The sequence below is a fragment of the Eschrichtius robustus genome, chromosome 17, assembly GCF_028021215.1.
Source record: "Eschrichtius robustus isolate mEscRob2 chromosome 17, mEscRob2.pri, whole genome shotgun sequence".
In the NCBI taxonomy this organism is placed as follows: domain Eukaryota; kingdom Metazoa; phylum Chordata; class Mammalia; order Artiodactyla; family Eschrichtiidae; genus Eschrichtius; species Eschrichtius robustus.
Genome location: NC_090840.1, coordinates 30,124,658 through 30,137,156, shown reverse-complemented (window position 1 = coordinate 30,137,156; position 12,499 = coordinate 30,124,658). Strand labels below are relative to the sequence as shown.

The window sequence follows — 12,499 nt, the reverse complement described above, 5'->3', positions numbered from 1 at the left end:
ATAGTATTACAAAACTCCATAGCTATGCTCTATCACAAAAAAACCCTATAAACTTTACTCTCCCCCAGTAGAAGGCATTTGCTTTCACCTCAGCCAAATTATTCATTAGTCTAAAGTAGGGTTGTTATATTGCTTAATTTTGATATGTTTTGGGTATAAGACTCTGATGGAAAAAGAACCATACAAAAAATGCTGCAGCATACAACTGATGACAAGGCAAGAAAAAGTAAATGATAAAATGGAAAAACTTTCGCATATATGACCAGAGGTTCTACAAAAATATCATATAAGGTTAAGCATGGTATAGTAGACTATATTAATTGCAAATATTCACTTCCAGGTTATTTATCACATTTTGCTGCAGAAACACTAAAGCATTTATTTATGGGGTGCACCTTAGGCCTGCTGGGTATTATGTAATGGAAGACTGGGCAGGCCCATTTGACTAGCTTTGTCCAGTGCATATGAATGGATATGACATCCATGTCTAAGCAGATGTTTTAAAAATCACGGCCTGTTTTTGCCAGCTCTCTTGCTTTTTCCCTCTGCCGTGGGAACAGCATATCCCAGACAGCCTGAGACCCAGAATGAGTAGAAACAGAGCAACGCAGCAGTCTAGCCAAGCATCAAGTGATTTGCAAAGTGAGCAAGAAATAAATTATTGTCATTACAAGTTACTGAGATTTAGAGACTGTTGATTACAATAGCACAACTTATCAAAAGTTGAATGGCATTCCTGATTAAAGCATGCTGATGAATCTGCCCCTAATACACAACAGAGTGTCTGGGATGTAGGTTAAGAGACTAGAAATCCTAGAAATTCCCAACAGTGCTTTGCTAAGATTAACAAGAAAATCTTAAAAGACTTTTAGTGTAAACCAAAACAGGTCTCTTGCTTACCAAATGTCCAGCAGGACATAGATCAATAAGGAGGAAAAGCATATACTTGGTTTAAAAGCTTCACAAGACCAAGTCTCTCCACTTGCCAATAAACTCCTCTTAGGCACTTTGAGTTCAGGAATAAGTGGTCTTATGAATAACCTTTGAGACTGTAACTAATTCATATGTAGAGGTGATTTTACATGCATAAGGTGAGGCTGGAACTAGAGGTTAGTCGGTCCAGTAGTTACAAAAATAATATTAACATAGGCCAGCAGCAGGATCTTACTGTAATGATATATGCTATAGAAAAATTGAACCCATAACCACAGCAATAGTAATATTTTCTTCCATTTCTATCATCTAGCTTGCTTTTCAATCTGAAGATATACAAAACTGTTAATTAAATTTCTTCATAAACATCAATTGCCTTCCATTCCTCAACTAAAACTAAATTATGCTAAAATCTTTCCACTGCATCAAAGGAACAAGTTAGACATGTTCTTTCTGGGCAGCTAAGGTCGATGATTAATTAGGAAAAGGGGATTAAACTTCCTTGTCTTAAAATAAGGCTGTATTTTTTCTGTGTAGTATTTCCTCTGTCTAACATCAAATTGATTATTTTTTCCAGACTAAACCAAAAGCAGAAAAGCTGTGGCAGCTTTGGGTGGCAGCCCAAAGATGGGCTCATGTTACTCACAGAGTAAATGAACTTCTAAAATGAATTATCCCATGGTATGTTATCCATATTTTCTTGCAATAAATAAAATCTAATTACAACAAATTCCAAAAATTGTTCCAATTTCATCATAAGCATGAAGCACATTTCTTGAAAAGAAAAATATTCCCAGTTTCATATGCCTAGGGATACAAAAGGTCACAACCAGCCACTGAAAGTGCATTAAAGAACACTGAATTAGTACAAGAAAAGAGTTTCAGAAAAAAGGAGAAAATCCTAATGCAAACTACTCCCAACAAAATGGTCATGCTCTTCTACTTTATGAATATTATTTAGGAAGGGAAGGAAAGAACACTCTCCCCTGTTTTATAGTTGTTAAAAGGACCCTTTGCAGAAAATTAGCTTATTGTCTACAATTTTACGTCCCTACCTCTTTTCCTCCTCCAAACTGTTCAGTCTTACATAATTTTGTGGGAGATTTGGCATTTTAGGTTGATTGCTCAATGTGGCAAAAAGGAAGAGGCACTGGAATATTTGAGGGATAAACAGAAAAGTGAAATGAAAGAAATGCCTGTCCCTGTTTTCCACACAAAGGAAAGCCACTCTTGGAGCTTAGTTCTGTGTTTCTTTAGCCCACCCCATCTCCTTACAGAACCCTGTGTAACAAGTAATTTGATGCTAGACACTTTTTCTTCAAAGAGAGTTAACTGCTAATCTGAGAAAAGCATCTGTATACTGAATGACCTGTTTCCATTGAAGGTTTATTTTAAAATCAACTTATATGTGAAAATAATATGCATATTCTTATGGATCTACCCTCAAGATTGAGAATCTTTTGTTCTAGTAAAACTCTTAAGGTAGAAGAATTTAGCCTGCAATCTTCATCATCATCATAGTGATTTGCATTATCATCATTACCATACTAACCACCAACTTGGTGTAAAATTCTACTACTTTACATGATAGAAAATTCAATATGTCACAAAAAGAAACCCAGAGAGGAAATCTGAGTAACTTTTTTCAGTTTAAAAATTCATGTTTATTTTTAACTTACCATTACAGTTGGGATTGGATGGATTAAAGTTTATTGGAAATTCATGAGAGACCTGTCAAAAGATGAAAGAAGGACTGATGAGGCTTGTTTTGCTTCGCTAGGAGGCAAAGCTTCGCAATGAGAGTTCCTCTTACCTGCCACTGAGGTGGGATCTGAGCTCCAAAACCAAAAGCTGGAAACATCTTATCACTGAAAAGAAAATTTGAAAAAAGCAAAAGGTCATTTTTATCTTTATTCATAACAAAACCAATATGAGCTTATTTTCTAAAAATTTGAAATCTTAGAAAAATATAAAAATAAAACAAAGATTAGAACCAATGTTAATATTTGGCAACTCTCATTCTAAATATTTTTCTGTGCATTGAATGAGAAAAATGTCTCTCTCTCTATACTTATTAAAATGGACTTTATATTAATATTTTATAACATACTCTTTATACACTGTTTATCATTTAACTAAATAAATATATAAATAAATCCATAAAGTTTTAAAAAGCACACGTTTTTTCATTTGTTTACAAAAACACTCAGTTGGCAGCAAAACCTGACCTCAACTGACATGAAGTTATTTATAGCCTTTATTTATGTCGCTTAATATGAATATTCATACATTTGGCCACAGAAACATGGTACAAATGCCAAACATTGTAAAACTCTCACATTTCTGCAGCAAAGTGTATGAATATTTGGCCCAAGCGTTTAGAGACAATTATGGACCAGAATATATAACATGATGTGAATGGCTGTTAAGTATTCCACTGTACAGATATTCTCCCCCAACTGATAGACATCCTATGTCTTGCCATTATAAAACATTGTAATGATTACACTAATTTTTCTACTAGGGATATTCTTTTTTATATTAATTCTTAATGGTTCTTTTTGCATTGAGGATAGAACCTATATCTTATATGTCACGATATTTTTCCCGGTCGATAGTCTGTCTTTAAATTTGTTTAAAATATCTTCCCTTTTTTAGTTATTAATATTAATAAATGTGAACACATAAAAATTCTTTCATGATTTTTGCCTTCTCTGTCTTGCTTAAAGGCTGTCCTCACTGCAAGATTATAAACAATTCACATATATTTTATCCTAGAACTTCCAAGCTTTGTTTTTGATGTTAAGCTTGAAATTCATCTGGAGTAGGATGTGAAGCAGAAACTGCTACTCTACACCAGTATCCATTCTCTTCCTTTTAAATTATGGATCCCGTGGGCTACTGGCAACCACACTAGCTGTACTCTAGCTTCTCTGGGCTGGCAGTGGTTAGGTGGCCGGAGATGTGAGTAGAGGGATTTGTCAGCCACTTCTCAATCACACTCTAAAAGGGAAAGTACATGCATTCTCAGTTCCTTGGTCCTCTTCCCACTGGCTAGAGAGCATGAGAATCACAGCAGCTGCCTCGGACCCAGGGTGGAAGCTATAAGCGGCAGAACTGCCCTCTCAGTCCTGAACTACTTACCTCCAGAGATGCAACATGAAAGAGACATAAACCTCTATTTTGTCAAAACCACTTTGTTCTGGGGTAGCCATTTCAGCAATTTTGTCTATAGTCTATACAGAATAGTATCCTAACATACACAGGCATGAGTCAGGGATCCAAATCCAGTTCCTGTCCAGTTTGACAGCTGTTACAACCCCTTTCCCCCAAAATGCCATCTCTATCATACACTAAATTCACATACACTTTCGGGTCTATTTCAAGACTGCTTACTTGTTTTTACTGGTCATGTACTAGTTCCATACTCAATTAATATATGATACTGTATATATGAAACTTATATAATGTTATAAACCACTAAAAAATTAAATTAAATTAAATTATATATATATATAGCTTTAAAATAAGTTTTAGTACCTGCTAGAACAAATTCCCCTTCATTCTTTTTCCCTGAAAAACTTCTTGACTATTCTGATTCATTTTACCCTCTAGAAAATTTTAAGAATCATTTTGTCAGGGTTCCACTGCAATTCTGATTAAAACTGACTAATATAGGGAGAAATGTTATATTTTACATCATTGTGACATCTGCCTATCTAGAATCGTGGTATATCTTTCCATTTAAACAAGTTTCCTTCTTTGTCCCTCAGTACAATTCTGTAGTTCTTCCTCACTAAAGATCCTAGACCTTTTACTAAATTCATTCTCATTTTTTATTGCATTATGAATTGTGATCTTTTATCCACTATAATTTCTTCATTTGGTTTTTGCTGGTTAGTGAAAAATTGATTTTTTATTTTATGTTGTATCTGACCACCTTTTAAACTTTCACACTTTCTAATATTTTTCACTTGATTCTCTCAGGTTTGAATTCATTCCTCATAGGTTTGGTAGAATTTATGTATGAAGGTTGTCTTGGCCGGTGCCTTCGTGAGGAGAGGCTCTTTGACCAGCCACTCCATTCCTTCCACGGTTCCTGGTCTATACAGGTTCTCTGCTTCTTTGAGTCAAATTTGGTAATTTACAGCTTTCTAAAAAAAACATCCTTTAACCTAGATTTTTCAATGAAATAGCATAAGCTTTTACAGAACATTAACATAATTTTTAATTTTTTTCTGAATTTATGCTTATAATCTCTGTCTCATAACGAATATTCTACATGTTTTCTCTTTTTCTTGGGGGGGCAGTGTTGCCAAAGGTTTGCCTAAGCTTTGCTGAACTTGCAAAGAATCATCTCTTCATTTAATTTATTAATTTGGTGACTTTCCAAGTCATTATTTTGTGTGTTTGGAGGAAGCACAGCACAGCAGAGTTGTGAGGGCCTGTCTCTGGAGCCAGACAGCCCAGGTTCAGTCCTGTCTCTGCCAGTTACCAGCTGAGTGACCCTGGACAAGTTACTTTATCACCTATGCCTCAGTTTTCTCACCTGTAAAATGAAGATGATAACTGCACTTATCTCACAACTAAGTATGAGGATTTGATGAATATCATATAGAAAGGATTTAAAATTTTCTCTGACACATAATAGCTAACATGTATATGGAATCTCCTACTATTGCTATATCTATATTTTTCTTCCTATTCTTTAATTTTATTTTGTTGAAAAGCTAGTTCATTTTATATTCAATTCTTGTTTAAAAATAAAACACATAAAGCCAGAAATTTTCCTCTATAAAGACAGGACCATGTACAGTCGCCTCATTACCCTTTATTTCTAGAGAGTCTGTTATTACACTTTGATTTCCTCTTTGATCTAAGAACTACTTAAGAGTTTTTTTAATTTCCATGTGGTAAACTTTTTTTAGTTAACCTTTTGTGTTACCTTCCAGGAAGCAGTCTGAGAAAGTAACCCTGTAAATTTTCTACATTTTATCTAAGTCCCATTACAACTGTGTTACTTTGAAATTTTTATTATATTTCTAGCTATTTTCAATTGAATTATTTTGACAGTCTGTTACTAAACATGTCCACCGTTATATTTTCATTTTGGATTATATAACAAAGTATCCTATAAAGTAATTTTTAAATTATATTTAATGAATTTTGTCTTAAATTCTATTAGGCTGATACTGAAACTGCTACCCCTGCTTTAGACTTGTTTGCATTTGCCTGAAAATTTCATCTCTTTAAATGTCATAACAAATTAATGAAAAGCTCCATCAAATATGTAAGGGCTTTTATCATAAAATAATAGGCAAAAACAAGTGAAAATTTTTACTGTGCCCTAACAGATTGAGAACAAAAAATTAATAATGTGGATTTTTTTCCTGTTGTTTACTAAACCTTCAAGAGGACCTATTTAAATCTAGTCAAAATCTATCCATTGAGAATCTATTCAAAATATTTTATAGCAATTATGTCAAGTTATCCTTCAACACTTGTTGAAAATCACCGTTAAGAAAATAATTTGACAATGACTGCCAAGGAAATAGACATGCTAAGAAATAGCATCTATGAGTGTTTACAAAATGTGTCTTCTGGACTTCAATTACACAGATAACATTCCAAATGAGTAAACCCCAAGGAAACCAGATCAAAGAAACAAAAGCCTTGCCAGCTTCAGTCAGCTGTTAAAGAAGCAAGCTATATATAATACATTATAACTAATCACAGCCAGAGATTAGAGGTCAAAGGTAAACACTAAGACTGTCACAAAGGGAAAAATAGAAAAGATAAGACAAGAGAAATTTTAGGGAGAAAGCTATTCCTCCCCAGCACCCTTATCCCATCAACTATATCAGAGAACCACCAGACGATACAGAAACTGCCCTTTCTGGGGAGTTATGTGTTGGAGTCATACTCACGCATCATAATCTTGAATGACCAGTCCCACAGACCAGATTGCAGTCAAATACTCATTAACACCATTGGGGCTGATGTAATGAAGGGAGTCGGGAGACCTTGGATCACCATTGGAGCCAGTGAAGTCCACTCCCACCTGCCAAATAACAATTGTAGCCCTTACTGAGATGAAGGCAGGGACACCCTTGCTTGATGTCCAGGAAAACACAAACATCGAATTTTGAGACAGAAACATTCATCCCAGAGCCTGCTACTGCCATTTCCTAACAAATGCCTGAGCCTATGGGTATTTCCAGAGACAAACAATTAAAGCCGCAGCACGAAGCAACCTGCTACCCCTATTTTTCTAGATGTCTTAAATCATGGATTATTACATCCATGGCTTTAGGCATAGGGCTTGTTTTTTTGTATGTTTGTTTGATTACTGCTTTTTATTATTTAAATTACTGCAGGATAATCACTGATTTGTACATATCTGCTTTCTTGCAGGAGAAAATATTTAACAAGGCCTAAAGCTTCAGGGTGAATCTAGACAAACTCTCTGAGGAGACCATACACAACAGATTGTATAAATTTCATCACAAAGTCAATTTGGCAGTGAAAGAAAGAACACTGCAAAATGGAGGGAAAAAAAAATCACGTTACAGCCCTATTTTGAAAAATTCAGTGTGTTACTCACAGTAAAATTCAGTTGACATCCTCCCATGATATAGTCAAGGAATGTACATTCCACTGTAATCTAAAAACAAATAGTAAACTTAAAATTAAAACTCTCCTACTATATAAGAAAAGCAAAGAGCTCTCTGGCATATATTTTTAACCATCTATAAACTGAACAGCATATGATACAAACATATGGAAAACACCCCTGCATTTGAATTTAAGGCACCCTGCTCCTACATGTCATGAATCTGTAAGATTTTACTTCAAGATAATTATAGCAATGTGAAGATTAGAATATTAATGGCCAAAGATGAAATACACTTACTGTAATTTTTAAGAAACTAGTAATGAGTCTAATATGTTGAGAGCTTTAATAAGTATAATAAGCAAGATTAAAAACAAAAACAAAAGCTCCCACTTGTTTATAAGAAATCTCTTGGATTTTTTTCCCTTCACTCATAACATCTCATCTTGAAATAATGACCAGGATAGATGCACTAAGTCAAGCCATTTCCACTAGTGTGATGGAAAAATGCCAATGGTGCCTTATATTTCCTAAGATAATGAAAAACTTTGATATTCTTTGTCCTTTGCTAAAAAGTTGTCAAACCTTGGAAGCAAAGTTACTTGGAAGATTTCTCTACTATTTCCTGTTCTCTTCTTTTGCCTAAAGGTGTCCAGTTGCTCATGTAATTTTCAACTGTCCAAACAAACTGTTCATTTAGAAGAACTCGAAATGTGATCTCATTACACTGTAAGTGGTCAAGAGAAACTGACCTCACACTGTTTCACACTGATAACACCTGAATTCTTGTAGCTTTTCTTCTTTTGCCTCTTTTTTTCATTTATGCATTCAAATTCAACCTGTAGGAAGAAAAGACAAAAATGTTCATTATTACTAGTGATATAAGAAATGCCAATGTAAATTTAAATGAATGACTTTTTTCTCTTGGAATCAAACCACCTACTGATATAGGTCTGTTACAAAACACAACTCTGAAACAACTGCATACTATGTCATATATATGAAATATTTATCAGTGATATTTCCAAAAAGCACTTCTAAAATTGTGTACCTTTTAAAATAGTTCCTAAGTATAAATTTTGCCTCTGTAGATCATTTCCTTACAAATGCTCCAAGTAATAACCTTTTTTCTTTATAATAAAGGAAATAAAACATTACTTCTAGCTGTCACCCACACAAAGTACAAAAATACACTGCTTAGAAAAGAAAAAAACCAACCATCAGAAAACAGAAATATATGAAGCCCAACTCTATGGTAAAATATGCAGCAAAGATCATCTCTTTCCACTGGGAATATGTATAGAAGTAGATCTAGTATCTTACATCTTCTCTGTATAGTTTCTTCCCCCAAATAGATCATCTTCCTTTCCACCTCCTATCCACTTATCCCTCTGTAAGGCTTGGCTAAAGTCATCTTCCTCTATAACATCAACTCCTGTTCTAGTCTTCTCTGATCTCCATCTATCTCATTAAACTTCTACAACCACATAAAATTTAGTTACATACTTGGTATTGTTGTCAATTATTTCATTTCATTAATTTTTTTCCATAGCTAGGGTATAATCACTTCCAAGTTATACCTTCAAATTCTCACTGCCTTGCCTAATAATAAGAGATACTCAATGAATACTGGATAAGTCACCTCTTCTGGTTAACAGAAAACAACTTATATACTTTGGACAGAGGCATTACTAATTTTCGAAGAATCAAACATTTAAAAATACTTTTGATACAATGATACAAAACAAAATGATGTTAAAAAAATTCCTTGACAGTTCAGGATCTTGCCAGAGTCTCAGCCTTTATCATACATATTAATTATTGAATATTAGAGATGCAGAAATGCCCTAAACAGAATTGTTATTGGTAAAAAGCTGTATTACTTCACCTCATTTATTCACATTTTTACAGTGTCTACCCAAGTGGCAGGCACTGTTCTAGGCACAGAGAACACAGAGTTGATAAGACAAAGTCCTGTCTTTGAAGAACAAGAGTGGGTAAACCTTGTCACTACAGCAATATTAAAAGCTTCATTCTGTCATGCGGGAGGGAAAGATCAAGTTAGCTGGACTTAGGAGAACTTTACATGCCCCATAAAGTATTATACAGTTAGCTGTTGGTTCATTATCTTCTAAAAACAGGTCACTGACTGGTTCTGGAAAATAACAACAAACTGAAACCAGTGAAACAACAATCCAGATGACTCTTCATATTTAGTTCTTTTAGGTAGCTTGCTTTATTTTAAATGTTCAGATTTTCATTATTTTCCATTATTTCTGCCTTTAAAAATAAAAAAAAAATTTTTTTAAATAGAATATTTACAGCTGAATTTTGCTGTTGTTTTAATTCAAACTGTTAACCCAACTCAATCTCTGCATTTAAACCACTGAGTGTGATTTGAAAGCCTTCCTTACTTCACACAAGCACTTCTGTTATTTCTAGTATCTGGGCTTTGTGACCAGGGTGTAGGGACAGGACTAGAGATCTCTACATGACCTACTGAAAATTCTAGTCCCACTACGTTTGTTCAAAACTCATTTCTCCCAATTATTTAAATCAAACAGCTAATAAGGTTTATTTATTCATTTAGTATTTAAGTTTTTATCTAAAACCAGCAGTATCCTCTTTTGCGTCACCTCACTTACATGACTTCGTAAAAAAGACCTTCCCACCTGACCATAATCTCTTACCTTTTAAACCTCATGTTTAGATTTTCAGAAGCAAATGCTGTATACAGGAGCATTATTCAGGTCTCTAAGCAGGTAATAAACATTTCATATTATTCTAAGTAAGCTATAAAGAGAATTAACAACATATCTTATTCAAACTAGAAAGGTAAATAAGAGGGAAACAACACTTTGGAATAGTTTTTAGGCACTTTGCCTTACAGACAGAAAAGTTTCAAGAAACAATCTTAGAAATGTGTGGGGATGATAACTAATAAACTGAACGTAGTTAAGGTAGACAAATGATCCTAACAAAATTAGTACCATTAGATGGCAGCTTAATATTACATAATTTGAAATAGCGTAACTATGCTTTTATCCTTCCCTTGGGCGAGGTCAAGTCAGAGAGGAAAGCCACAGGCAGAATGTAAAAGCCAATTTGTAAAATGTCCAAAAGAAGAACAAATGAACCCAATTCAAGTCCAGGTATTTGTCTAGTGTAGATATTAATTATTGTGACCAGTGAAATGCCAAGATCTTTAAAACAAAGGATTTTCAATCAAACCATATAAATTGTCTGAAGACAAAGGAAACCAAACCTCTAAACATAAATGAAAACTCATCCCAAGTAAGAATTTTGGATCATGCAACTACTAAACAAATAAAATCCACAGACTTCAGAGCATTACATAATATAGAGTAAAAGCATGGAAAACTATTTTCTATGCCAAGAGAAAAAAATGAATAAATACAGGGCCAAACTATAAGGTATATGCAAATGACAAGGATGCAACTTACAGGTGAATTTCTGGAGGCTTCTTTCAGTTTTGTCATGGTGGTTTGAAATGTTCCAATGAGATCATGGGACCCATCATTGTCATAATCATAACACTCTACCTAGAAGTAAGTATAATAAAAATATATAAAAATCAATATAATTTTGTTAAAAAGTATTGGCTGCAATAAATGGGACTTACCAAGAAGTGTACTTTTAATTAAAATTAGTGAAAATGTTTAACATACAGTCCTACTTGGAGAAGTAGGAACTAACTTCCTAGAGGAACAATACTGAAACACTTTCAAACACTCGCTATTCTTGGAATGGGGTTCTAGGACACATCACAGGCAGATGAAAAACACAAATACTGTTCAAATTCCACATTAAGCAGTTTCCAGTTCCTGTACATGCCTTTACAAGTGCTGATAAAATCAAAATGGAATTAGACCTTCTTTCTCATCTGCTTTTTACCTTGTTATCATTTTACAATGGCTAAAAGCCACTATCTATCTGGAGGAAGAAAGGAAGTCAGTATCCTAGGCAGCTAAAAATTGTATAATTAAATTCTAGATGATTAGTAACTATGGAAAACGTATTTCATTAGCTGCAATTTGGTGAGGTTAGGCTTCTATTAGGAGTTAGATATGATGAAGTCAGATTTGCATTATGCTGAGGATCACAACTCTCACAATGAAAAGGAAAATTCCAGGAAGACTGTTTTTAATCCACTGAGGAAGTATCTATACTGGGTCATAACTATTTTATTTCCATGTAAGACAGGAATCTTGGCTATGGCTCTCATTAAAGGCTCGCTCTTTCTTGAAGCAGACAGAAGAGAGCTGAGGGTATTTGATTTCCATGTAGTTTTGCACCAGGTTGACAGATGTAGCCAGAGTAAATATTCACAAGAATACTTGAATATTCATTGCAATGAGAAAATAAGGTGGTGTGAACTCTTAGCAAACAGAGGTGTTCACTGTGATCATAAATAACCGATGTTTTTATAGTGCTTTGTAATTTCAAACATTTCTTTCTGCAAACATTTATTGCATGCATTGCACACACTGTCTACTGAGGCTTGTCAGGTAGCAGAAGAATTAAATAGTCTTAGAAGATGACATATCTTGTGTGGTAACCAACTAAGTAAATCTGTACCAAGGAAACTTTTGAATCCTTCTAGAGCCTATGATTTAAAATAAAAGCCTGTAACTGGGAAGCAATTTGCATCTACCCTATGCCAATCTTCCATCCTGCTATAATCCTTTACAAAGTTATATTAATCACCAAGCTAAAATGCTCAGGATTTATATATATTCACCTAGCAAAGTGATTTATTTTCTTCTCAGTTCTCTAAGAGGTGAATTCAGTGTTTATCATAACAGGAAGTCTTTCACCCCCTATATTTTCATTATTATTCAGGAAGACTAAAAATCAAACAATCAATAAATAAAAACAAACAAGGTCTAGAACTGCAATTTTGAGCAACAGTAAGGGTTTTTATTTGTTCCC

The 12,499-nt window shown here is 34.1% G+C and overlaps 1 protein-coding gene across 2 annotated transcripts in view; it reads right to left on the bottom strand.

Moving 5' to 3' along the window:
• CPNE3 (copine 3) overlaps positions 1 to 12,499 on the bottom strand; it is a 44,277-nt gene that overhangs the window by 6,833 nt on the left and 24,945 nt on the right. For both annotated transcript variants that reach the window (XM_068525873.1, XM_068525874.1), the window contains 6 exons: positions 11,011 to 11,109; positions 8,299 to 8,385; positions 7,538 to 7,597; positions 6,861 to 6,994; positions 2,747 to 2,801; positions 2,613 to 2,664 (listed from right to left, as the gene is read on the bottom strand). In XM_068525873.1, coding sequence (XP_068381974.1) covers positions 2,613 to 2,664; positions 2,747 to 2,801; positions 6,861 to 6,994; positions 7,538 to 7,597; positions 8,299 to 8,385; positions 11,011 to 11,109 — 487 coding nt within the window. The remainder of the gene's footprint in view (positions 1 to 2,612; positions 2,665 to 2,746; positions 2,802 to 6,860; positions 6,995 to 7,537; positions 7,598 to 8,298; positions 8,386 to 11,010; positions 11,110 to 12,499) is intronic.